The following is a 24,012-nucleotide window of genomic DNA, read 5'->3' as shown; positions in this document are numbered from 1 at the left end:
TATATTTATAATATTATAAATCAGTACATTTCTATATTTTTATATCTATAAAAAGAAATCTGACACTTGCGAGACTTTATCAAAGGTGTGAGCGTCACAGCAGATGCCTTTGTGTCAAAGTAGCTGAGGATCAAACAGAAAAACATGAAGGATTTCCTGGCCTGAGATTTTATACAAATATTCTGCAGTACATCAAAAACAAAAGAAAACCATTAATGAACATATGAACATTACCTGATGCTGCTGACGTGAAGCAGAGCAAAGTTACAGAGGTTTGATTACAGACACAGCTGAGAGTTTTGCAATTTTGCATCATTTTAAAAAGTTTAAATTTGTTCAGTATTGAATGGCAGAAATGAGGCTTTGTTTTCGGAAGTAAGTAAAAGAAAAAAATAGCTGCCGACAGGCTGCAAGAACGGTAGACTTGTGCATAACAAGCAAGCGAATAATGCAGAAAACAGGAAACTGTTCTTGAAGTACAGAGAGAGAGAGAGAGAGAGAGAGAGAGAGAGAGCTGTGCATGAAGTGTGATTTTATCCTGGTGGCAGCAAAACAATCAGAGGGAATTCATGACGATGTTTATGTGAAGCATAGTTTGGAGCTTCTTTTGCTGCTGGTTTACTCAATATTGTTTGGAGAGACATCAAACCTGCAGCTTCAGAATCAGCGCAAAAAGGGCCTAAACACAAAGCGCGGAGCCGCCGAAACATCAGAATCAGCGAGCTGTCGGCTTTCAGCTCGTGTCCGTGCAGTCAGGTGAGAAAGTCACATCTCACTGATTCTGATGCGTCAGCGGCTCCGCGCTTTGTGTTTACGTCTTTGTGCAGAATCCGTGTTCCTGCTCTCATTTACTGTTTTAGCTGTTTGGTGGTTGTTGAAATTTTGGGAGGTTTAACCTGAGATTCTGGCGTTTTGGCCAAAATGAATTTATATTAAAAATCGATTCAGGATTTTAATGAATCGATATCACGTTATCCAAGCGAGAATCGATTTTAATCGATAAATCGATAATCAAAACCACCCCTGATGCATATACACGGGTCACACTGCTTATTGAAACCCCCCAAAGATCAGGGCCCTATTTCAGGAAGCCGGTTTAGAAAACCCAGAGTGAAAAACGATACTCAGGGTTGAGTAACCCCGAACTGTCCAACTCGGAATATTCGGTTTCAGAAAGGCTGATAACAATTAGTTCAGTCAACGCGGAGTTGCTTTAACCCCAAGTTAAGCGCGCGGACGAGGATACATAAAGCCCTGATTAGCGGAGCACAGATTAAGCGAGTCACCATGGAGACGGAGGGAAAGAAGGCGTGGTCAGTGTATTTTACAGCGCTTGAGGCCGAAATTCTGATGGCAGCATATGCCGATAACACGCAAATTCCGCGGAAAAAAAGTAACACAGCCTCAGCTGCAAAAGAAAGGGAGCATGCATGGCAAAACATAGCCGACAGAGTCAATGCGTGAGTGTTAATTTAAACATTGATCTAGGGATTTCCACCCATTTAACACGTTATTTTATTATATTTTATTTGTTATTTTATACATTTTATTTTGTGATGTGATGTGAGTGCAGGTGCAACCCAACAGGCCCCAAACGTGCCTGGCAGCAAGTAAAAATGAAATATAAAAATATAGTCCAAACAGGTAAGGTGTAATTGTATTATGAGCCATAGTGCTTGGTCTGTTTGTCCGATGTAAATCAATTGCAGTTAGAGGCTACATTAATTTTCTTTCTGTGAGCACTTATTGAAATTATCTGAGCACATTACAAGTACATATTTGCTTACTCTGTATGCTCAAATGTGGCCCGTTATAGCCAACAGAAAAAAAGCGGAGGCCTGAAAAACAGGTGGGGGTCCTCCACCACCACCACTCACAGAGGCTGAGCAGTTGGCCCTCAGCCAAAACCGTGGGCGCCCTGTGGCCGAAGGCATCTCTGTGGGGACATCCTCTGAGTCAATAACCCCGCAAGACACAAGTGCCTACATAAGAGGTAAATTCAAAATAATACATGATGTGCATACATCCTTTCTTCACAGTCACCTTTGCAGTGCTACTCATTCATTTGATAAACTCTTTACCATAATGGATTATTTTGTAGTGAAGTTATTTTCCTACTGATTTTGCCTTCCCTCAGTCTTGGTTGTCTTTGAGAGCATAATGACAATGAAGTGTAAGGTGATTGGTATGTTTGTTAATTGCCATTTGGTCCCTTGTAAGTTATAAGTGACCTGTATAAACCTCATATTCTATCAGTTGATGGTGATGGTGTACTGCATCTGGTGCAGCCTCCTGTTGAGCCAGACCAACATGCAGTTGTGAGTAATACTCCACAGATTATATGAGTTTACAGTAGAACAGCAATGTTGTCTATTTCTTTACTACAGGAAAATAATGAAGAAACATTGACAGCTGTTACAGAGGAGGAAGCAACAGAGACACTTTATGAGGTTTACATCTTTTAATACTTTGTGTACAGGAAACACAGGCGACCAATAAAGCCAGTTGAACAAAAAATCTGTTTTTTCGTCTTTCAACATGTTGAGGTGATGGGTCAAAGGAAATGATTGTGACATATGGTGTCTCTGACTGCGCTTCCATCTTGTATGTCCGTGGGAGGGTCAGGATGTTCATGGTTTGGATCACTGCTGATGTTTGGTTCAGAAGGACAGTGTTCTCCTCTAATTGTGGCAATGTTGTGAAGAATCACACATGCCACAATAATGTCACATGCCCTTTCTGGGGTGACCCTGAGTCTTTGCAGGCACTGGAACCGGGCCTTTAGCATTCCGATAGTCATTTCAACTCTGGCTCTTGTCCTGCAATGAGCCAGATTATATCGCTGCTGTGGGCCCGGTTCAGGGTCAGGGTAAGGGGTAAGCAAATAGGGTAAACATGGATACCCCCTATACCAAGCAAGTAGCCAGTGAACTCTCCTAAGACAGAAGGATACACTTCAGTTCAAATGTCCCTGAAGCAATTGGTCTTTATATATTTTAAAGTATTTTCAACTCACCATGTCCAAATTTTGTGCTCAGTGTACATTCACGAAAAATTTGTGAGTCATGAACAGAGCCTGGCCGCTTGGCTTCCACATTTGTGATAATGTTGGCAGCATCACATATGATCTTCACAGTGCAGAGAACACAAATTAGCATCCATTACTATAATGGAATAATTTGTTAGTTTGAAATGCTACAGGGAACTATGTACCTGTGCATTAATGCTGTGGAAAGACTTCCTGTTCACATAGTCTCCTTCATTTACTGAAGGAGCAATGATTGGAATGCGAGTGCCATCTGTACAGCCAATCACGCCTGGGAACCGTGAGAATAAATGTAAAATTTAAGTAGTAGTTCAAGTATCACCACATCATAAATTAAGTTTTGGTCATCCTGATACCTGCAATTTTGTGGCATCCCTCTTTGATAAATCTTGTGGGTCTATGACCGGGGAACACCACAAACGAGTACAGGAGACGTTTCAGTGCAACTGTAACATTCCTGACTGCCCGACAGACGGTAGCCTTGGAAACGTGCTCAGCGTCACCAATATTATACAGAAAGCTCCCGTTTGCAAAAAACCGAAGTGCAATACAAATAATATGTACAGAACTGAGAGGATGTCCGCGATGTGTCACATGAGCAATATTAGGCCTGAGGATGTTATTCACATAAATTATAGATTGTGCTGAAAAACGGTAACGTTCACACAGGAAATCATCAGGAAATGATAAAATGTCCAAACGCGCTCTAATCACTCTCTCCCGGCGGAGAGCTCTGCGGAGAATTTGTGCTTCAACATCTACTGGCTCTTCAAGGAAAGGACACGCCATGTCTGACACTTCCTACAGTTTCCGACAAAGGGGCGGAGACAGTCAGGGTTAGTTGAAGTAAACCTGCTAGGGGGCAGGTTAGCTTCACGGAGTGTGTCGTCATAGTCACTCACTCAGGCTTCATCTGAACTCGCTTTGTGAAACCGAAAACCCAGAGTTTTCGTTCACTCACGGTATACTTACTCAGAGTTTGCACTAAACCGGCTTCCTGAAATAGGGCCCAGATCTTAATCAGACAGGTTTCTGTTTTTTGTTTTCAAAGTTTAGACTTTGCTTCTATTGGACTTTTTATCAGTAACACGTGCTTACTTTTTGCAGGAACAGTTGAAACTAACATAAACAAATAACTCCAGAGCTGATAGTCAGCAGGGGTTTACAAGTTGTGTGCCGCGTTGTCGGCGGTATAAGCTCGACCACTTGCAAGGTGAGCTGGCAGACGTTACTGAATTCATCAGAGATGATTAGGTTCATTTTGACAAAGTGAGCAGATATTTAACCTCCTAGGACCTGGCGTCCACATATGTGGACACCACATTTTGGGTTGTTTAGACCAAAATACTACATTTTGCTCTACAAGGGCCTGATATCCACTTACGAGGATGTTATACTGCCACTGTGCTATCGAAATTTTAGACAAATATCCTCATATGTGGCTCTCATTTTTCTCAGAAACAAAAATTTGGTAAAAAAAAAAAACATCTGGTAATTCTTTGTTTTTACATTCATCAGGTCCCAATCAGCCCAAATATCAAAGAGAAACTAAAAATGAATGGCACGGAGGAGTTTGGGTCTTAGGAGGTTAAAGATTGTGCCACTACATTCTTGTCTAGAAGATATTAAAGTGTATTTGGTGACACAAAAAAGGGTAAAGTTTAAGTATAGTTTGGGTCCACACATGTCCAAACCCTGGTGTGTAGGCCTACTTAGTTTTGAGGAATTGTCATGGGACCGGGGTCTGGGTGACCCAGGGCCTGTAAGAAGTTATGGACATGTGTGTTTTTGGTGCTGCTGTCTCCTGTTTCCATGTTTGTGTATCTAGGTGTGTGTGTGTGGGTGTGTGTGTGTCAGCCAGGAGCCTGACCACACCTGCGGAGGAGAATTACTCACACCTGCAGCTGATCAAGCCTCGTCAGAGGAGCTACTTAGGAGTGTGGTGGAGCTGTCTCCGATGCTGGATCATTGCGTAACTTCACGTTAGTCTCTTGGCGAGTTAGTTAAGGTTAGTCTGCTGCATTGTGGCGTTGCTGACGGCTGCCTCTTTGTTATTCCCCAGGAGGAGTGTGGAGGCAAGAGGGCAGCGAGCACGGGGTGCTCAGACACTGAGGAGTGGAGACAAAGAACACTAACACTGGCAAGAGGACATGTCAGAGTCGGGAATGCACTGGGGATTTATTGTTGTTTGGATTATTTTGCATCACTGTAAATAAACGCACTGACCTCATCAAAGAGTCCAGCATTTGGGTCCTCCTTCCCCTCATCATAGTCTGCCACGCAGGCCGTGACAGAAAAGCCCACTAAAAGAACGCCCACCAGACCAAAGCAATGGTTTTGACTTGATCAGCATTAACCCCGCCCCCTGACTTTGATGGGTGAAGCTGACAAATAAAATGTATTTATGAACAGCGATGCAGGGCCAGGAGTAGCAACGTGAATTAAATAAATACATCATTAAATAATTCATTTAATGTGTCAGTAAAATAATTAAAATAGAAAACAAACCAATAATTGATTAAATATGTAATTAACTAATTATAATTGTATATAAACAAATAATGAAACATTTTAAATGAAATTAATGGATTATTTATTATTAATATATTTCTTTAATTGATTATGTACATTTTTAAATTAATTATTGAAATAATTAATTCATTAGTGATGTCTTTATTTAATACAACCATAAAATACCATAAAATTGCTAATTTACTCAAAATCTATTTAAGACATCAATATTAAAGGTTAAATTATGATAATGAATACATGCAACTATAACTGATGACATAAAAATGAGGATTTCTTAAGCTAAAGCCAAAGTGCTGACTCATTTGGTATGTTACTCTCAAACGTTTTCCCTAATAACAATAACATAATTACACTTTAGCCACAAGAGGGCAGCAGCATTACAGTTTTTTCTGAATGCTTAAACCCAAACTGTGATTCCTGTAGCACAATTCCTAAAACTATTCAGACTTATATCAAAACCACTCACTGAGTTTGCAAAACTAAAAGCACAAAAACTGCTTTGCACTCAGTTTGCTATTTCGTAACACACACTTTGCAAAACTGTAGGCACAATTCACTGCACAACACTCAATTTCCAAATTTCCAACACACTCCTAGCAAAAGTATACACATGTATTGCTATCATTAACACTAATTTGCCAACTGTCTGGCACACTTTGACATGTGAAAACTTTCTTAGATAATTCGTTCACTTTGCAATCAGCCTAAGCACTATAATACAGGTAAGCTGTGTGTGCGGAGTACAATGGAGGGAGCAGAAAGAGTGAGAAGTAGAGGAGGCCGAGGAAGAGGACGTGGAGGTGAAGAAGTAGGATGAAGAGGACGACAAGGACAAGGAGGAGCAAGAGGAAGACGAGGAGGGGGCAGAGGAAGCATGTTCACTGCAGACCACGTAACCCATATAGTCATTATGGCGATTGCAAATAATCCTATACTTGGAAATACACACTTGTGTTTGTTTTGATGTGTTTGAATAAACACCGGGGCCCTGTGCTTCGTACGTCGCTTACTACATCCAAGATCAAATGAAACATCCAAGACCAAATCATCGCGCTAACTTTGAGCGCGCTAATCCGGTTCCCCGAACACACCTGCTGTTGACGATCAGTATAGCTGGATGAAGTAATGTGAGATCACTGGGTGGCCCAACAGGGGCTACGCATCGATAGTAGAAACATTGATCGGCAACCCTCTGATTGGTCGGCGAAAATGTCGACGGAGCGCGCTCGGCTCGGTATTTTTCGGCAGCAGAGCAAGAACTCTTGAGTGAGGGATTTCAGGAGTTTCAGAGTTTAATTAAAACGCAAGGGAACACTGCAAAGGCTGCAAAAGCAAGGAGAGAGGGCTGGCAGAAAGTTGCTGACAAATCAAACTCGTAAGTAATTCAATAATAACAATAATAATGGAGTGGATTTATATAGCGCTTTTCAAGGCACCCAAAGCGCTTTACAATGCCACTATTCATTCACTCTCACATTCACACACTGGTGGAGGCAGCTACGGTTGTAGCCAGGCTGCCATATCGCGCCATCGGCCCCTCTGGCCAACACCAGTAGGCGGTAGGGTAGATCTATCATATGACACTATATTGTCCAATATCATATGGCATTATATTATATTATAATATGTTATATTATATCCCCTTTCACATTAGAGCCACAACAGGACCCACAAGAACATGGGAACAAGTAAAAGTGGAATACAGGAGTATTCTACAGAATGGTAATATTTATCTCTTAGATTGCTTTGCGTCTCTTGGCAAGGTAATACTGGCCTGTAATACTCTGTTAGTTTGTTCATAACAGCAACCAAGAAAAGGGCAGAGCAAAAAAAGACAGGTGGTGGTCCTGCACCCCCTCGTCAACAAGTTGGTTAAGTAAATAATATCCTCACGGGAAAATCGATATCTCTCTATGAGCACACTGTCGCGCTGAGCTAAAGGATCCTGTCTATCCCGCAATATACGCTGAATTCTGAAAACTCTCCTTATCAATCTTGCACCTTCCGCAATGGGTTGGTCGCGTATACGGACAGGACATGGCTGCGACAGGCTTCCCAAATCCACCTTCGCTTTTATAGCCGTGGTCTCTCATCTTGATTACACAAAGTAATTTGCAATTGCTACTCTGAAATATGAATTACATCTGTAATAATCACATACATGTAATAGAATGTTAATAGTACATTTCCCTTTTTTAGGAAATGACCTGTATCTATCTGTGTGACATCAATAAATGGATCAGGTGCTGCATTGTCTTTAGTTACATTGATGTTATTTATTTATGGTGAAACAGTGGTGGAATATCGCTGTTGCTTTCGTATGAATGACGCGGGCATACCTGCGTGGCCGCGATCTAATCCTGTTTACATAAAGTAAACCTGCTCCCCAGCAGGTTTACGCTTACGGCTCTGTTGCTATGACAGCAAGTCCCGGATGGGCTTCGGGGAACCGAACGATCCAGGATCACGCGAAATCGTCAACAATCTAATCCAGCTAACTCACTTAGCGAGGTACGAAGAACAGGCCCCAGTACTTGAAGTTTGGATCCCTCTATGTTTATGGATCTATGACAGAAGTATGAGCTCAGACTGACATAGCCTACCTTGTGCACAGGGAACGCAAACGCCAGATGTGTTCTGTATTCATACCATCAGTGTGCAGTTGGCGCATTGTGTGCTTAGTAGATGATGGCTTGTGTGTACTGTTTGATACGGAAACACCATTTTTACGAAGGTGTGAAGAGTTAATCTAGCTGTGTTTGCTTTTGCAAGAGAACTACAATGTTTTGATGATTGGGTGACAGGTTTTCTTATTTGTGTGAAGAGTTTTGCAAAATTAGCCAATAGTTGCAAAAAAAGGGCTTAAGCAATCAGAAAAAACTGTAATATAAGTCACATGTATATAGAGGTACAGTGATTATATTACAGTGATTTTAACAAAACAAAACAGAAGTTGATGGCAGTGTGTTTTTCCATGACAGAATAATTACGCACACCCCACTTTGCAGTTATTTATTTGTAAAAAATGTTTGGAATCATGTCTGATTTTCGTTCCACTTCTCACGTGTTCACCACTTTGTGTTGGTCTTTCACGTGGAATTCCAATAACATTGAATCATGTTTGTGGCTGAAATGTGACAAAATGTGGGAAAGTTCAAGGGGGCCGAATACTTTTGCAAGCCACTGTAAAGTTCACTATCAGTAACATCACAGCACCACCCAGCTGTATAGAAACTCCGTCATGCTAGCTAGTAGCAGTACGAGTTATTGTAACTGACTGTAAAAAGTCAGCACAAGGAAAACAAACTCCACCTAAACTTGGTTTATATCTGACCCAGACAGACTGCAGGTCATAACTTCTTACCTGAAGTTCAGTTCACCTGACACTCGGACCCACGGCCGCCTCGGGTCTCTGCTCCTCCTGCCTCCCCTTTCCCTCATCCACCTGCTGCCTCTGTGGAAGCTCCGCCATAGCCACCACCAAACAACTGACTTATTTTTACACATCGACCAGCATCCAGCCAATCCGCCATCTTTCATTGTTTATACCGTTACAAGAAAATAAAAAAACATCATCAGTATGCCCGATGGCCAGTCCAGCTATGGTCGTGCCATCAGTTAACCCTTCACGTGGCAGCTGTGACACGCGTGCCCAGGGTTGCCGACCCCTGCTCTAAAGCATCTGATTTGGATTCCTGAGATCAAATATATTTTCTTTTGGCTTTGTTTTCTTCCCATTTGTGGCTTTAATGTAGTGTTACATCCTGTTTGTTTGCTTCCATCTGTATACATGTCCAGATTCACTGTTGTTTCTATTCTTACATTGCTGTGTGATCACTGTTCCCTCTGCTGACTGATGTGACCTTTTGTATCTTACACTGATACTTGTCATATTTGTATCTGCGCCTAAAAGATAAAAAGTTTTCCATGCTAAAACACAGCTCCACCTCCTGCAGTTCTCCCTCTGAACCACTAGATGTCTCTGTATCTAAATGAAGACGTGCAGCACAGCAACCACAGCAGCGCTCAGATCACACGTGTCCTGTTATTATGTATAAAAGCATGAAACAGGTGAGACAGGTGGGATCAATATTAATGTTGTGGAAATATATGAAAAAGCAACAGAAGAGTGAAAACATTTCGTGTCTCTAGAAAGATCTTTCAGCTCACAGCTGCTCACAGACTGTATTTACAAGTGACAAACTGCAACTCTACAGTACATCTACAGTATATATCAAATATACTCTGTATTCAAATCTATTGAGTGATGTTTGAAAGTCTTTCCAGGTGAGTTTGATCCAGGAGGGTCTGAAGCCAGAGTCAGACAGAGACTGTGCAGAGACTGTAGAAGGACAGAGCAGCAGCAGAGCAGTCCAGATACACTGATGATCCTCTGTCAGATCCAGAGGGACACACAGGGATGATGCTGGACTCTACATTGTGTCTGACAGTGGAGCTGTTCTCAGAGCAGTTCACTCTGCAGCACTGACAGTCATCTGCACTTCTTCTCATTCCTCTGTCAGTCACTGCTGGATGAAGCTCTCCTCTCCACCTCCCAGTAACATGGCCCAGTCAGAGCGTCTCTACACACAAGCTGCTGCTGCTTCAACCTCTCTGGATCATCAGGACACAGCTCCTCCTCTCTCAGCACACACACCGTCCTGTTTACCATCGGCTCCACCTGCAGAGAGAAGAAGGAAGAGCAGAGGAGATAAACGAGTGTTTCCAGAGACTCTTCATCAGCTGTCAGTCAGTGATGCAGCACATCCAGTATAAAGAGCAGCAGGGACTTCAGTGCTGGGACTGTACTAGGACTCATTGTTGCTTCACTTTTTCTAATCTTTGGATTTTTATTGAAGTTGATGAAAATGTTTTTCCCTCCTAGTTTGAGTTTGGACTTTCATTCATTAGAAGAACCTTGGTGTGTCCACTCTGAGCTCTGTAGGAACCCCAACAACAAGCCCAACAATCCAGATGGACAGTTCCAGATGTTAACTGGAGGAATTCCATCCAAACATCTGCTCTCACTAAATTCTTCCTCACCTACAGACTGTGTTCTTCACTGCTTTAAACTTGGAAATGAATGCAGTCATTGGTCTGCGTGCTGCTTTGTTCAGAGAGCTGATTGGCTGTTGACAGCGTTTGATCAGAGCATGTCAGCCGTTACTATGGTGACCATAAAGGTCAGAAACAGGAAGTGTTTGTGTCCAATCCTGAAGCCTGTCACCATTCTCCTCTCACAGCTTCACTGAGAAGCTGCAGCTTTACAGGAAACACTGGATCTTTGTTTCATACTGACTGTGTTTAGTACAATACTGCTGACAGCACCACCCACTCACTCCATCACTCTACTGACCTCAGAGTCTCCAGTCTGTAGTCTGGACTCTGCTGAAGATCAGACAGCTGCTTCACATCTGGATACTTCAGGTTGTTTCCCAACAGGATCAGCTGTCTCAGATGGGAGGGGTTGGACTTCAGCGCTGCTGCCAGATAATCACAGCTGATCTTTGACAAACCACAGTCCCTCAATCTGTATAAAGAATGAAAGATGTAAGTTTATTAGACAAAGTGTGAGCTTGAAATCATTCAGTGTTTCATCATCTGTTCAGAGCTGAAGAAGGTTCAGAATGTAGAAGTTTAGAAAATGGAAACTCCAAACAGCTAAAGCCAACAGGAAGCAGCTTCAAACAGGAAACTGTGCAGAGTTTCAGACTATATGTCCTGATGCAGCCAGTTGGATTTTGGAGATTTGAATCTCTGTTCTGTGACTAAGTCCTTGAATCATTTCTTCCAGTTGGTCCAACAAGACAGACTAAGTATTGGACATGTGTTGTGGCTCCATTAGGGGAGCTTCTAAATGTGATGTGATGGCCCCTCTGGGTCTGTCAGGTCACAGGACTGAAGAGAGCTCAAACTGGGCACACAGTTGTTCCAGTCTGGACCAAAGACTCTATACTGGGACTGAGGGACTGCTTTGACTGCACCCACTGGGACTTTTTAAAGGCTCATGTTCTCACTTAGATCATCGATTTCTACTTACATTTCTTTCTGGGAAAAATGGGGATTACTTTGGAAACAGGAAGTATTTTCCCCAATAAGCAGCCCTGGATTAGTAAATCACTCCAACATGTTCTCAGGCAGAAGAAGCTGTCTTGTTATGAGGGAGAGAAGAAAAAGATTGAGGCACAGAAACTTGTTGAAAGAGAGATAAAGCAGCTAAAATCAGGTGTAAAAGTAAATCAGAGGATGAGCTGAATAAAGGACACTCAAGGCTGGCTTGGAAAGGAATGAAGTCCATGGTGGGGATGCAGAACAAGGAGCAAAGATGAATGTGATGCTGAATCAGCAGAAGACTTGGACTCATTTGATTCCAGCTTTGATATCATTGATTTCAATGAAGAGCTTTGTGATTGTAGCAAAGGGCTGGTAGCTCTGAGAGTCCCACTGATGAGGTGTTTGTGTGGAAATCTCTTAGTGGGACCAAAGACAGAAAAAGCCCTGGTCCTGATGCTGTGGGAGGGAAATGATTGAAGTGTGCTGTGAGGAACTGACTGGGAGATTTTCACACATTTTCCAGTCCTCCTTGGAACAACAGGATGTTCCCAGCATATGGAAACAAAGGTTAAGTGTCCTATGGCACTCAGTGATGATGGTGCTGTGGCCCCACCACCTCCACCTCTTTGTAAAGGAACTAACTGTAATCTGAAGCTTCAAATGGAACTAAGACTTCCTCCACTAGGTGGCAATGTCTGATGAGAAAGTGTTAGTGGAGCTGGCCTGGAGTCAGAAACAGGAAGATGCAGGATTTGGGCTGAAATGGGGAAAAGTGGTTAGCACTAGTGCCTTAAAGCAAGAAGGTTGTAGGTTGAAGCTTGTTGGCCTTTCTGTGGAGGTTGGATGTTCTCCCACAGTCCAATGAAATGCTGCTTAGGTTCATTGGTGCTTCTAAATTGGCTGTAGGTGTGGATGTGAGAGAGTGCTTCTCTGTCTCTCTGTGTTGGCCCTGTGATGGACTGCTCACCTGTGCAGGTGGACCACGCCACTTGCCCTATGACAGCTAGGGCACAGGCTGCAGCCCTGTGAGCCTAAGCTGAATAAACAGTTAGCAAAAATGATCCATAGATGGCCTGAAATCCCCCAGTTAGCAGTTTGGTAGATAGCTATGACATGCAAATCCCATCCAGCAGCTGTATTCTACCTGTAAGCTGATCCCTGCTGAGCCAAAGCACTTTTTCATATACAAATTACAACCTTTAATAGAAACCTATTGGTCAGCATCTTATTAGCCTGCTGTTAGCTTCATTCCACAGAAAACTGAGAGAAACTAACAGAGTTGATAAAGAATAAAGAGAAATGTGCTGATTTAAAGCCTTTGAAGTGCTTCAGATGATCTCTGTCCACTTCTGTCCACTCATTCATTCATGTAAGCTTTCTAATGCAGCTTTGATCTTCACAGTCTGCTTCATGAAACTCATTCTAACCCTGAATGTCAGAGTGTTCCTCCTTCTCTTTCCCATCATTCATGCTGGCAGTGGAGGAGATTTGGATGTTGGACTGTGTTTTGGATGATGTGTGTATGTTTGTGTTGGACTGCTGTCTGTAAAGCAAACGCACATTTTGCTTTTGATTTCAGTGTCAGACAGACTTTAAGGTGGAATGAAGAGTTGGAGAGTTTCACAGTGAATTATCCAGTGGAGGATTTTTCTTCTTCTTTGAAGGTTTGAAATGTGAACATTGTTCTGCTGCAGTCAATGGACTAAACCAGAGAAGAAGAAAACAGACTTTACCATGAAGATCCTCAGTGTGGATCAGTATAATATCAGCCTGATGTCTGCAGTTTAGTGTCAGCACAACTTTCACATCATATTCATCTCAGCACAACTAAAACATGCTGACTGACCTCAGAGTTTCAAGTCCACATCCTGGACTCTCCAGAAAACCACACAGATGCTTCACTCCTGAATCCTGCAGCTTGTTGTTGGTCGAAGACCAGGAGTCATTACTCAGGTCCAGCTCTCTCAGATGGGAGGGGTTGGACTTCAGTGCTGCTGCCAGATAATCACAGCTGATCTCTGACAAACCACAGTCCCTCAATCTGTATAAAGAATGAAAGATGTAAGTTTATTAGACAAAGTGTGAGCTTGAAATCATTCAGTGTTTCATCATCTGTTCAGAGCTGAAGAAGGTTCAGAATGTAGAAGTTTAGAAAATGGAAACTCCAAACAGCTGAAGCCAACAGGAAGCAGCTTCAAACAAACACAACAAGAGAAAAAACTCTGAATGTTTCACATTAAAGTCGTACATTTATCATAAAAACAGGACAAAGACTTGAAAAAGTCGTGTTTTTCCTTCCAGGAACAACAAGGCTTCACTTTTAAAGGTGAAGTGTGAAAGAAATGGACATATTTGAAGTCCAACACCTTTTTCCAGTCACATTATTAAAGCAGACAAACTACAAGCTCATTTTCATTCCAGCAAGTCATCTTCTGACCTGGACTAACAACACTGCTCTCTATGTGCAGCTGGCTGTGAGACCAGTGCTCAGGGAGCGTCTACAAAGTGCAACACTGAAAGAACATCACACACTCATTTGCTTCCATCATCCAACCTGAAGAGGAAACAGAGACGCCTCCCCTTCAAAGTAAAAGCTGCTCCTTTTGGACACAGTATCAAAGAAAGTCTACAGTATAACATAGAAAAGACAGAACAAAGTTTTGGTTGTTTTTAAATTGTGCAGAAATGAAACTACACTAAGCTCAATTATGTGACAGACATTTCATCCCATGTCAGTTTGGCCTCATCCTGGGCCGGATTATCCAGCACACACTCTGACCACAGGCCCAGGGGCCACGCACAGCTGGGCTCCATCCAAGAGACAGCAAACAAACCAACACAATAATAAAAAGCACCATCTTCAAGACAAACATAGTAAAAACATGAGCATATTTGTTTCCTGATAAAATGATGTGACAGGTAGAACAGAGTAAAGTGGTGGTGTTACAGCCTTTCTCCCCTCTGCTGCCGAGGCTGTTAGTCTCTCCCAAACTCAGCTACAGGACTTCCAAATCAATGAAAGCAGCAGAAGTGGCTTTACAAATGAAAGAGGAAGAGGAGAAGAAGAGGAGAGGGAGGCCACCCTGACCATCACTCCAGCTGAAAACATCACACTTCCATTAAAGTTGGTGAGGAAATGTTGAGCAGGATGAGCTGCTGGCTAATCTGGAGGCTGTAGCAGCAGCTCACAGTCACAGTGGATTTTCACTCATGAAAAAGCTCTGGCTGCTTCATTTCTCATCTCATATCAGAGACTTTAATGCTTCACTGAAGCTGTACTGTGATGCTTCCATATCCCAGTGAGGCCTCCATAATGATTTCAGCTGTTCTGTACACACACTGTGTGCCCTGTATGGCTCAAAGTCTCTGCAGCCTGTTCTTATCTGCTATCATCAGATCTTCATCATCCTCATTCACATCCCTCACAAACTCTACAGCCTCATCAGCACTGACTTCATCTTCACTGACTGATGGAGCACAACATGAACCTGTGGAGGCTGAAACACTGTCCTGTCAAACATCTCCCCGTCACCACTCCACTTCTGTCAGCCTTTAAATGAACCCTGCTCAAGTCTGTCACTTCTGTTTGGAGCCAAAAGGAAAAACTGTTGTTCAGTCGTTTGGAAAGACAACATTTCTGAAAGCACTCAAACTTCTTCACATTTGTCTTCAGACACATCCTGAACATTTAGGAACTAAAGAAAGTTTCAAACATCAATCAAAGACCTGAAATATAGAAAAACAACAACAGCTGCAGTCAGTGAACTCACCTCAGAGTCTCCAGTCGACAGTTTGGACTCTCCAGTCCAGCACACAGAAGCTTCACACCTGAATCCTTGAGGTCATCATTTCTACTCATGTTCAGCTCTGTCAGATGGGAGGGGTTGGACTTCAGAGCTGAGGCCACAACTTCACAGTGAGACTCTGAGAGTCCACACTGAGTCAGTCTGTGATGATAGAAAATATAAAATGTGTTATTATAAAAACAGAAAATCTGCATTATAAACACAGACTGAATGTATATGAAGACAAAACAGAGTGAGGTCATAATCTGATGAATCTGCTCTTCACATCTGTGCTTCAGCTCCTCTTACTGTGTTTGACATGACACAACGATTGAGTCTCTCTCAGACCTGCAGACTTTTAATGAGAATCTTTGTTTGGCTTTAATCTGCAGATGAAGGAGGAAGATGGTGTCACATTTAGGCTTCCATAATGTCCACAGTCTGTCACTGAGATCTGATCCAGAGTCAGAGTGAAGACACACATTTGGACTGTTTCCTGTTTTGACTCCAGATCATTTTGAATGAGTTCAGCTCAGTGAAGAGTTCCAGCTGGAAAGATGATCTCTGTTTGCTACCTGCTGTCAGGTACGACTGTTCACGTCCACACGCAGGAAAAACCTGCTGACTGTTACCAAACGGAGCAGAAATCTCATCACTGGACAATAATGATGAATGAACTCAGAGCTGCTGATATCAGATCTGATTTCAGGGGAACTAAACACAGAAATGATTGGCTCATTTTAGCTTTCTGAGCCATTATCTGCTGGTGTGTCGCTAGTTGGCAGAAAATGATTTGTATTCCTGTTCAGGGCTTCAGTGTTTATGAGTCCAGATCCAGGTGACAGCAAGTCAAAATGATGTTACCTGTCTGTGTCCAGCAGCAGCCTGTATTCACTTTGAATATTGTTATAACCTGACATGGATCAGTTTGTCTTTGATTGGTTTGTAAATGTCACTGTTTCCATTGGACCTGAGTGACGTACAAAGACAGAGAGGGAGAGAAAGGAGAGAGAGGATGGAGACAGCAAAGAGAGAGCAAACACAAACAGGTGAGAGTGGACAGGTGACCAAGGTCAGCAACCAATCAGAGAGCTTCTGTTTGACCCACAGTCACTGATGATGACTGCACATAACCAAGCAGTGTGTTACCTGCTCTTATAATAATGATCATCAGATGATGTTATTGTGTTATTTTGTAGCTGAATACGATGTTTGTGTGATTATCAGTGAAAGAAGCAGTGAGGAGGATGGAGAGAGAGAGAGGACAGAGGGTGAAGTTAGAAACACTAAAATGATTTTTCATGGATTTCATGGATGATTTGATGATTTCCAGCAGGACACTTAAACATGTCAGTGGACGTCCTAAAGAACATATTCACTGATATGAAACGTGTCATTGAACAGGATTAATATCAGTGGAAACATGGTGGAAACAGCTGTGACTGCATGGATGTGACACACTTCAAATCTGTTCTCCACTCTTGGATTTGGGATCCATGGAGCTGCTGCTGAGTCTGTACAATAAAGGAATGGTGTGGAAGGTTGCAGCGTACGGACACAAACACTTTGTGGTTACAATCTGATTTTATTTTCAACATTAAACTACTAACCTACACTGATCAATGATGTTAATGATCACATCTGGACTCACCGAGCCTTTCTGCAGTTCCTCACAGCTGGAATCAGTCTCTGTCGTCCCCGCTCTGATGTGTTGTACTTCTGCAGGTCCAACTCATCCAGAACCTCCTCTGACATCTGCAGCATGAAGGCCAGAGCTGAGCACTGGATCTCAGAGAGTTCCTTCTTTGATCTGTTCTCTGACTTCAGGAACTCTTGGATCTCCTGATGTACTGAGAGGTCGTTCATCTCCATCAGACAGTGGAAGATGTTGATGCTTCTGTCAGGAGAGATTTCATCACTGTTCATCTCCTTCAGGTTGTTGATGACTCTCTGGATGGTTCCTGGACTGATCTCTGTCTGACCCAGCAGACCTACTAAGAGTCTCTGGTTGGACTCCAGACAGAGGCCATGGAGGAAGCGAACAAACAGGTCCAGGTGGCCATTTTTACTCTGGAGGGATTTCTCCATGGCTCTCCTCAGAAATACATCAAGTGATTGGAGATCTGTGTTATCAAAAACACTGAAAATCCTCTTGGTCAAAGATTTTGGTTCAAGGAAGTTCTTCAGCACCTCTGTCTTCCTGTTGGTGTGACAGTGGAACATGTAGACAGCAGCCAGAAACTCCTGAATGCTCAGATGAACAAAGCAGTAGACTGGTTTCTGGAAGATCACACACTCTCTTTTGAAAATCTCTGTACAAACTCCTGAGTACACCGAGGCCTCTGTCACATCCAGACCACACTGCTCCAGGTCTTCTTGGTAGAACATGATGTTTCCTTTCTCCAGATGTTCAAACGCCAGCCTCCCCAGCTTCAGAAGAACTTTCCTGTCAGCCTCCGTCAGCTCCTGTGGACTCGTCTCATGTCCCTCATGGTACTTGTTCTTCTTCCTCTTTGTCTGAACCAGCAGGAAGTGTGAGTACATGTCAGTCAGGGTCTTGGGCAGCTCTCCTCTCTGCTCTGTAGTCAACATGTGCTCCAGAACTGTAGCAGTGATCCAGCAGAAGACTGGGATACTACACATGATGTGGAGGCTCCTGGATGTCTTCATGTGGGAGATGATTCTGCTGGACAGCTCTTCATCACTGAATCTCCTCCTGAAGTACTCCTCCTTCTGGGCGTCAGTGAAGCCTCGTACTTCTGTTAGCCTGTCAACACATGTAGGAGGGATCTGATTGGCTGCTGCGGGTCGGGAAGTTATCCAGACGAGAGCCGAGGGAAGCAGATTCCCCTGGATGAGGTTTGTCAGCAGCTGGCTGACTGATGACTTCTGTGTGACATCAGACATCAGCTTCCTGTTGGTGAAATCCAATGAAAGTCTGCTTTCATCCAGGCCGTCAAAGATGAACAAAAGCTGAGAGACAGCCAGCTTCTCTGCTGTGACCTTCTGTAATGTTGGATGGAAAACATGGAGCAGCTCCAGAAGACTGTACTGCTCATCTCTGATCAGGTTCAGCTCCCTGAATGAAAGCAGAACCACCAAACTGACATGTTTGTTCTCCAAGCCCTCTGCCCAGTCCAGAGTGAACTTCTGCACTGAGAAGGTTTTTCCAACACCAGCCACACCGTTGGTCAGAACCACTTTGATGGGTCTCTGTTGGTCAGGTAAGGCTTTAAAGATGTCCTGGCACCTGATTGGAGCGTCATGGAGGGCGTCCATCTTGGAAGCTGTCTCCAGCTGCCTCACCTCATGTTGGGTATGAACCTCTTCACTCTGTCCCTCTGTGATGTAGAGCTCAGTGTAGATGGTGTTGAGGAGGGTTCTACTTCCTGTTTCATCACTTCCTTCAGTCACACGTTCACATCTCCTCCTCAGACTGATCTTATGTTCATCTAAAACCTCCTGCAGACCAACATCTGCTGAAAGAAAGAAAAACAATGAGACTAAAGAGAAAGAAAACTCTTCAATGTCTGAACAACACAAGAAGTCCAGTTTTCAGAAATGAGTCCATCAGCAGACAGATGTTCAGTCTTACTTTGTACACAGCTGCTCTGACTGGCTGTCTGCAGTCCAGCTCTGCTTCTGGATCTTTCTCCACACTGTGCAGAAGATCTGATGGTGACACAGAAAAGTCAAAGTGGAGATACTTCTGTCCACCTTTGATTAGACTCATTATAAAAAGGAAAACAAAGTTTGAACACAGTCATGTTTCCAGTTCACTGACTTACATTTATTCCATGGACACTCACTCTAACCTGAACCACAGCTACAACCCAACATTGTTGAGGCCTCATCTCCTCCTTTCCTGACTGTAGAGGTTAAATATGCAACAACCAACAAATAAAAGAATTTGGTTCATTTCAAAGAAATTCACACGGTGACCAAGTAAAGTAACCGTAGTAAAGGAGACAACATCCCGTTGATGGTGGGATTATTTGAAAGATTTGCTTTAGTCACGTCACCAAATGCAGTTGAACCACCCGTGGATCCATGTTTGACCATTCTACCACTCTGAGCTCTGCTTTTTAATCATTTTATTATTATCATCATTCATTTATTCATTCTTTGGAGGGGGGCTATTTCCTAATGCCGCCCTAATAAGCTGATGTTCAAGGGGAAATATAACAGAAACTCTTTCAGTGTTATTCATTAATAAATTAACAGATAAACTGTGAAGAAGAAAAAAACTGAGATTTAAAGGAGAGAGTGAGAAACTTGATCATCCATCCTCATAATACATGTTTATCAGTATCTGCTGTGACCATACTGCAGTAATAACTACAAGTCTACATTTCTGTGACTGTTGATCAATCACAGCAGGAATCTGAGCTCATCTCTGCACACAGAGCAGCTTCAGCTCTGGGATAAACTGCTCGCTTCACGTCCTTCTCAGCTCACAGACACTCATCCTGATATTTTCCTTTAACATTTGATGGTATAATTCATCTGAGTTTACACTTTATCTGCATAAATACAGACAAACAGACCCAAACACCATAAACCATCAGTTTCACCATGTAGAATATATTGTTGTTTCCTTGCTTTTAATTCAGAGAAAAACTCTGATTTTGATTTTCTCTGTTCTCTTTGCCACAGCCCATCCCAGCAGCAGCTGAAGCAGCTGACTGTCACAACACTGAATAACACTTTAGGTGGAATTTCAGAGGTCAGTAAAGCTCCAGTTTCAACATCAGTTAATTAATCATAGTTCATCATAAATGTGAACCTGGCTGGCACACATGTTAATGTTAGCCATTTAAATATTAGCAGTTAGCTGAGGCCACAAGAAGAAGAGGCCCTAGAAGAACAATGGATGATAAGATTAGATTTTCAAGACTAGGCAGAGACGTGTTTTCCTTTACTGTCTCTTACAGAGGAGGGAGCAGATACCAGACGAGGTCACGGAGGTACGGGGAGGATTCGCAGCAGACAGCAAGACTGCCACGTCCATGCGAGAGAGCGATGGCTACGATAATCTCTGTTTTTGTCTCCCTATATAATGTTGTACAGCCCATTTGAGGGTTAACACAAACATCAGTCCTTCTACTTCAGTATGTTTGACACTTTGTTTACGCCTAAATTAACTTTACTGTTAACGAGTTTTCATGTTTCTGTAATCCACCAGTGTGCTCATGCTTTTTTAAGTGAAAACATATTTTTAATGATCAAATATAATTATGTTTGTTATTTGTGGATTTTAAATGTCCTTGACAGAGACAGATGATAATCATTATCCTGCACTGTGGTCTCAGGTTTGGTCGAGCTAGCACAAAGAATGGCTATGTTGAACTTCCTCCTGGGATCTACACTAAGAAGTGAGTCCAACATTAGCAGGGTCTCTTTCCTTTATCTGGATTCACTTTAGCATTCACAGTCACGTGAAGCTTGTTATTAACTCGATAAGTCAACCCAGGGTTTCAGCTGAGCGCTCACATGAAACACATGGTGTTGGCAGCATCTGATCAATCATATTCATGGAGACGTGTATCAGCAACAGAGCAGCTGAGTTTGCAGAAGGAAGTCAAACTAAACCACAGGAACAATATGAGGAGATTACACACATAATAAAATACTAGCAGTAACACAGCTGCTGCAGACAAATCAGTCGTGTGATCGTGTGTGAGAGGAGAAGGACTGTAAAGGAGTTTGGTGTTAAAAGCTCTGTATGAATGTGGGAGACTTTGAAGGGCTTTAAAAAGGCCAATATAAAATAAAAGGCAGCAAAATTGCTGAGTGTGAAAGTCACCAGACTTATCAGACCTCTGTGATTAAGACCTGTAAGAACACCTATTTGTACTTGTTGGCATTATATCAAGCACACACGTATATTAAGCCTTTGTTTGAACTCTGGTTGAATTTGTTACTTTCAGACTGTGAAACATCACAGAGGCTGCAGCTGCAGATCTTTTATTCACCTGGAAATTTACTTTAAATGTTAGATGGAAAATGTATTGCTCAGTTTAACCAAAGTAAGAACAAGAATCCATAAACCTTCATAAAGACAAACATCTCCCAGAACATTGAGCTGCTGAAGTGTCACTGAAGGGAAAAACTATTTGTCCTCCTCCATCCAGCAACACCTGAAACACCTGAGTGGAAGCTCCTCCCTACACTGTGTTTGAAGCAAAGCACAAAGGAGACACCTGCTGGAGCAGCTGGAGTCCTACAGACACTCAGCCTCTTCACTACACAAACACCTCCTACAACATCCACTCTTTCCACTCTGACTGCTGTGTTTGTGGAAACACTCCAACACACACCGCTTCACATACCAACATAGAAATGTGTGTGAAAAAGAGCTGAGCTGATATTAAACATGAGGATTTATTCAAAAATACAGAGTCAGGAACAACATCTAGACACACATTACCTCTCAGCAGCAGAAGAACAGCCTTTAAAGTCTATAACAGCATCCTTCGACTCGTTGCTCTTTAAGGAAACACAGCTGGGTTCAGGTCCAGGAGATTCTGGCCTCTTATTGATCCTAAAAGAAAAACAATAAATGTAACAGCTTCATGAGACAGGAAGGAAAAACTGGAAATATTAAATTAAAGACATGATGAACAATCTCATAAAAATAATGTACTTACTCTTTGTCACATAACAGTCTTTTGTTAAAGTTTACACTGATATCCTTCGACCTGTTGGTCTTTAAGGAAACACAGCTGGGTTCAGGTCCAGGTTCTGGATTAGTTTCAGAGTTATGTCCAGCTGAGCCTGGTACGCCCCACAGCTCTGGGCTTTAAAACAACACACACAGAGGTATGAGTGTGAATAATGATGGAGCAGTGATGTGAGTGCTGAGCTGTGACATGGAGAAGAGTCATGGACAGTTAGAGATGGTCATCTCACCTCTGAGCTTTGGTCTGGCTCTCATGTTCCCCACACAGAGTGCTTTTAGAGGGAGGGACTCCCTCCTCTCCGTCCTCACACTGATCCATGCTGCTCAATTCACATCAGCTCACACACACTTTCTACCTTCACCTGCAGAGGAAACACAAATCATTCATGTGCACATAAACCAAAATCCTCCTTTCCATCATGTGTGCTGTCCAAATATCAGCTGAATGGAGTCAGACAGCAGTGTGAGGCACAGGAAGCTGCCATCAGCTGCTCTACTTCTACTATCAGTCCACTAGATGGAGCCATGAAGCACACATGATGCATTCACTGACACACACTGATTCACTGTGACTGGAAGTTTAAGTACATTAAGCCTCCACTCATCTACATTGTGCCTACAACCCACTGCCCCCCATCTCCCACCCCCATCAACCTCCTGGGGCCAGGAATGACTGGAACTGAATTGGAAACGGGCGTAATCAAACATAAATCTGTTATTCTTATCCAACCTGTCTGCCTGGACACAGTTTGCTGACCAATCATGGAGCCAATGATTCGCTTGGACAACTACTTCATGAATGTGGAAATGAAACTGAGTGTCAGCTGAGTGTCGAGCAGAAGAGGAATCAGAGAAAAGTGACAGAGCTGCTGACTTTACAAAGAAAACTAAAACCATGTTGAAGAGATTAAACAGATAATACAATCTAACAACAACACAGCTGCTGCTGCAGACAAAACACATGTATGAGTGTGTGACAGGAAAAGCACTGAACAGAAGTTTACTATTAAAAATGCAGCATGTTGTAAAAAGTTTGGTCAGTGAGACTGAAAAAAACGGCTGCATAAGTTACTATTGTGAACAAACCCCTATACGAACCCTGATATTACCTGAATAAGATCAAATCCTGATACGTAGTGCAGACCTTGGTAAGAGATACGGTCCAACTGGAATATAAACCTTTGGTGTGTTTAATCCAGTCAGTCTCTGAGTAACTCCACTCCTCTGCTTTCTGTTGGAAGAGACACAAAAGTTTGTAGCACGATCCTTTTCCTTAGAGGCCTGTGTTGAATTTATATTACATCTAAGATAAAAAATAATCCACAAAGTCTGCTCTGTCCTCCTGTCCTCCCTGCAGTCTCTGTGAGCTCCGCAGAGTGATTATAAAGACCCGGAGCTCAGAGTTTCTCCAACACCGTGGTCAAGTGTGAGCCACGCCTGCCACCCGTTATCTGCCAAGCTTGAGCTTCAACGCTAAGTTTTACGGTACTGCTGCTTCTTATCCCTTTTTGCTGATCACACACATAACAACACTCATGATTTTCAGGAAGTTAACAGAAATAAAGCCACAGTGTCATTTGTTTTTCACTCAAGTTGTCTTCTCCTCTTAATTTTTCTGGTAATGCTTCTTCATTCATGATTCATTCAAATCTAAAATAACTTCAAAAAATGTAAAATATTTCTGAAAATCCTCTTTTATAGTTGAAATTCAGTTCTCATTTGGCTCAGCTGCTCTTTCATGCATCCATAGTTTCACCTCAAACTGCTGCTTGAGACACGAGAAATTAAAGAACAACTCTGTTCAAACGGAGAAACTTTGAAGGAACTCAATAATGTCATTTAAATGGTTTCAGGTAGGTGTATGAAGGTTCTGTATTAAATCATATATGATAGTTGACATGAAATTCTGAATT

General features: G+C 42.6%; 1 protein-coding gene across 1 annotated transcript; it reads right to left on the bottom strand.

Moving 5' to 3' along the window:
- Positions 1 to 15,398: 15,398 nt before the first annotated feature.
- On the bottom strand, positions 15,399 to 23,540 carry LOC146712495 (protein NLRC3-like). Its single transcript, XM_085442949.1, has 7 exons — positions 23,209 to 23,540; positions 22,330 to 22,461; positions 22,068 to 22,217; positions 21,848 to 21,961; positions 19,013 to 19,089; positions 17,069 to 18,896; positions 15,399 to 15,579 (listed from the first exon to the last, which is right to left on the bottom strand). The coding sequence occupies exons 2-7, from the start codon at positions 22,416 to 22,418 to the stop codon at positions 15,399 to 15,401; spliced, it is 2,439 nt and encodes an 812-aa protein (XP_085299075.1). The 5' UTR covers positions 22,419 to 22,461; positions 23,209 to 23,540.
- Between the last annotated feature and the right edge of the window lie 472 nt (positions 23,541 to 24,012).

The sequence above is a fragment of the Copadichromis virginalis genome, linkage group LG3 (assembly GCF_057382275.1).
Source record: "Copadichromis virginalis isolate Kocher_CV1m ecotype Utaka linkage group LG3, C_Virginalis_male_GT1.1, whole genome shotgun sequence".
Taxonomy (NCBI): Eukaryota; Metazoa; Chordata; class Actinopteri; order Cichliformes; family Cichlidae; genus Copadichromis; species Copadichromis virginalis.
Note: the sequence above shows the minus strand (reverse complement) of the source record. Positions and strands in the feature narration are given on the sequence as shown.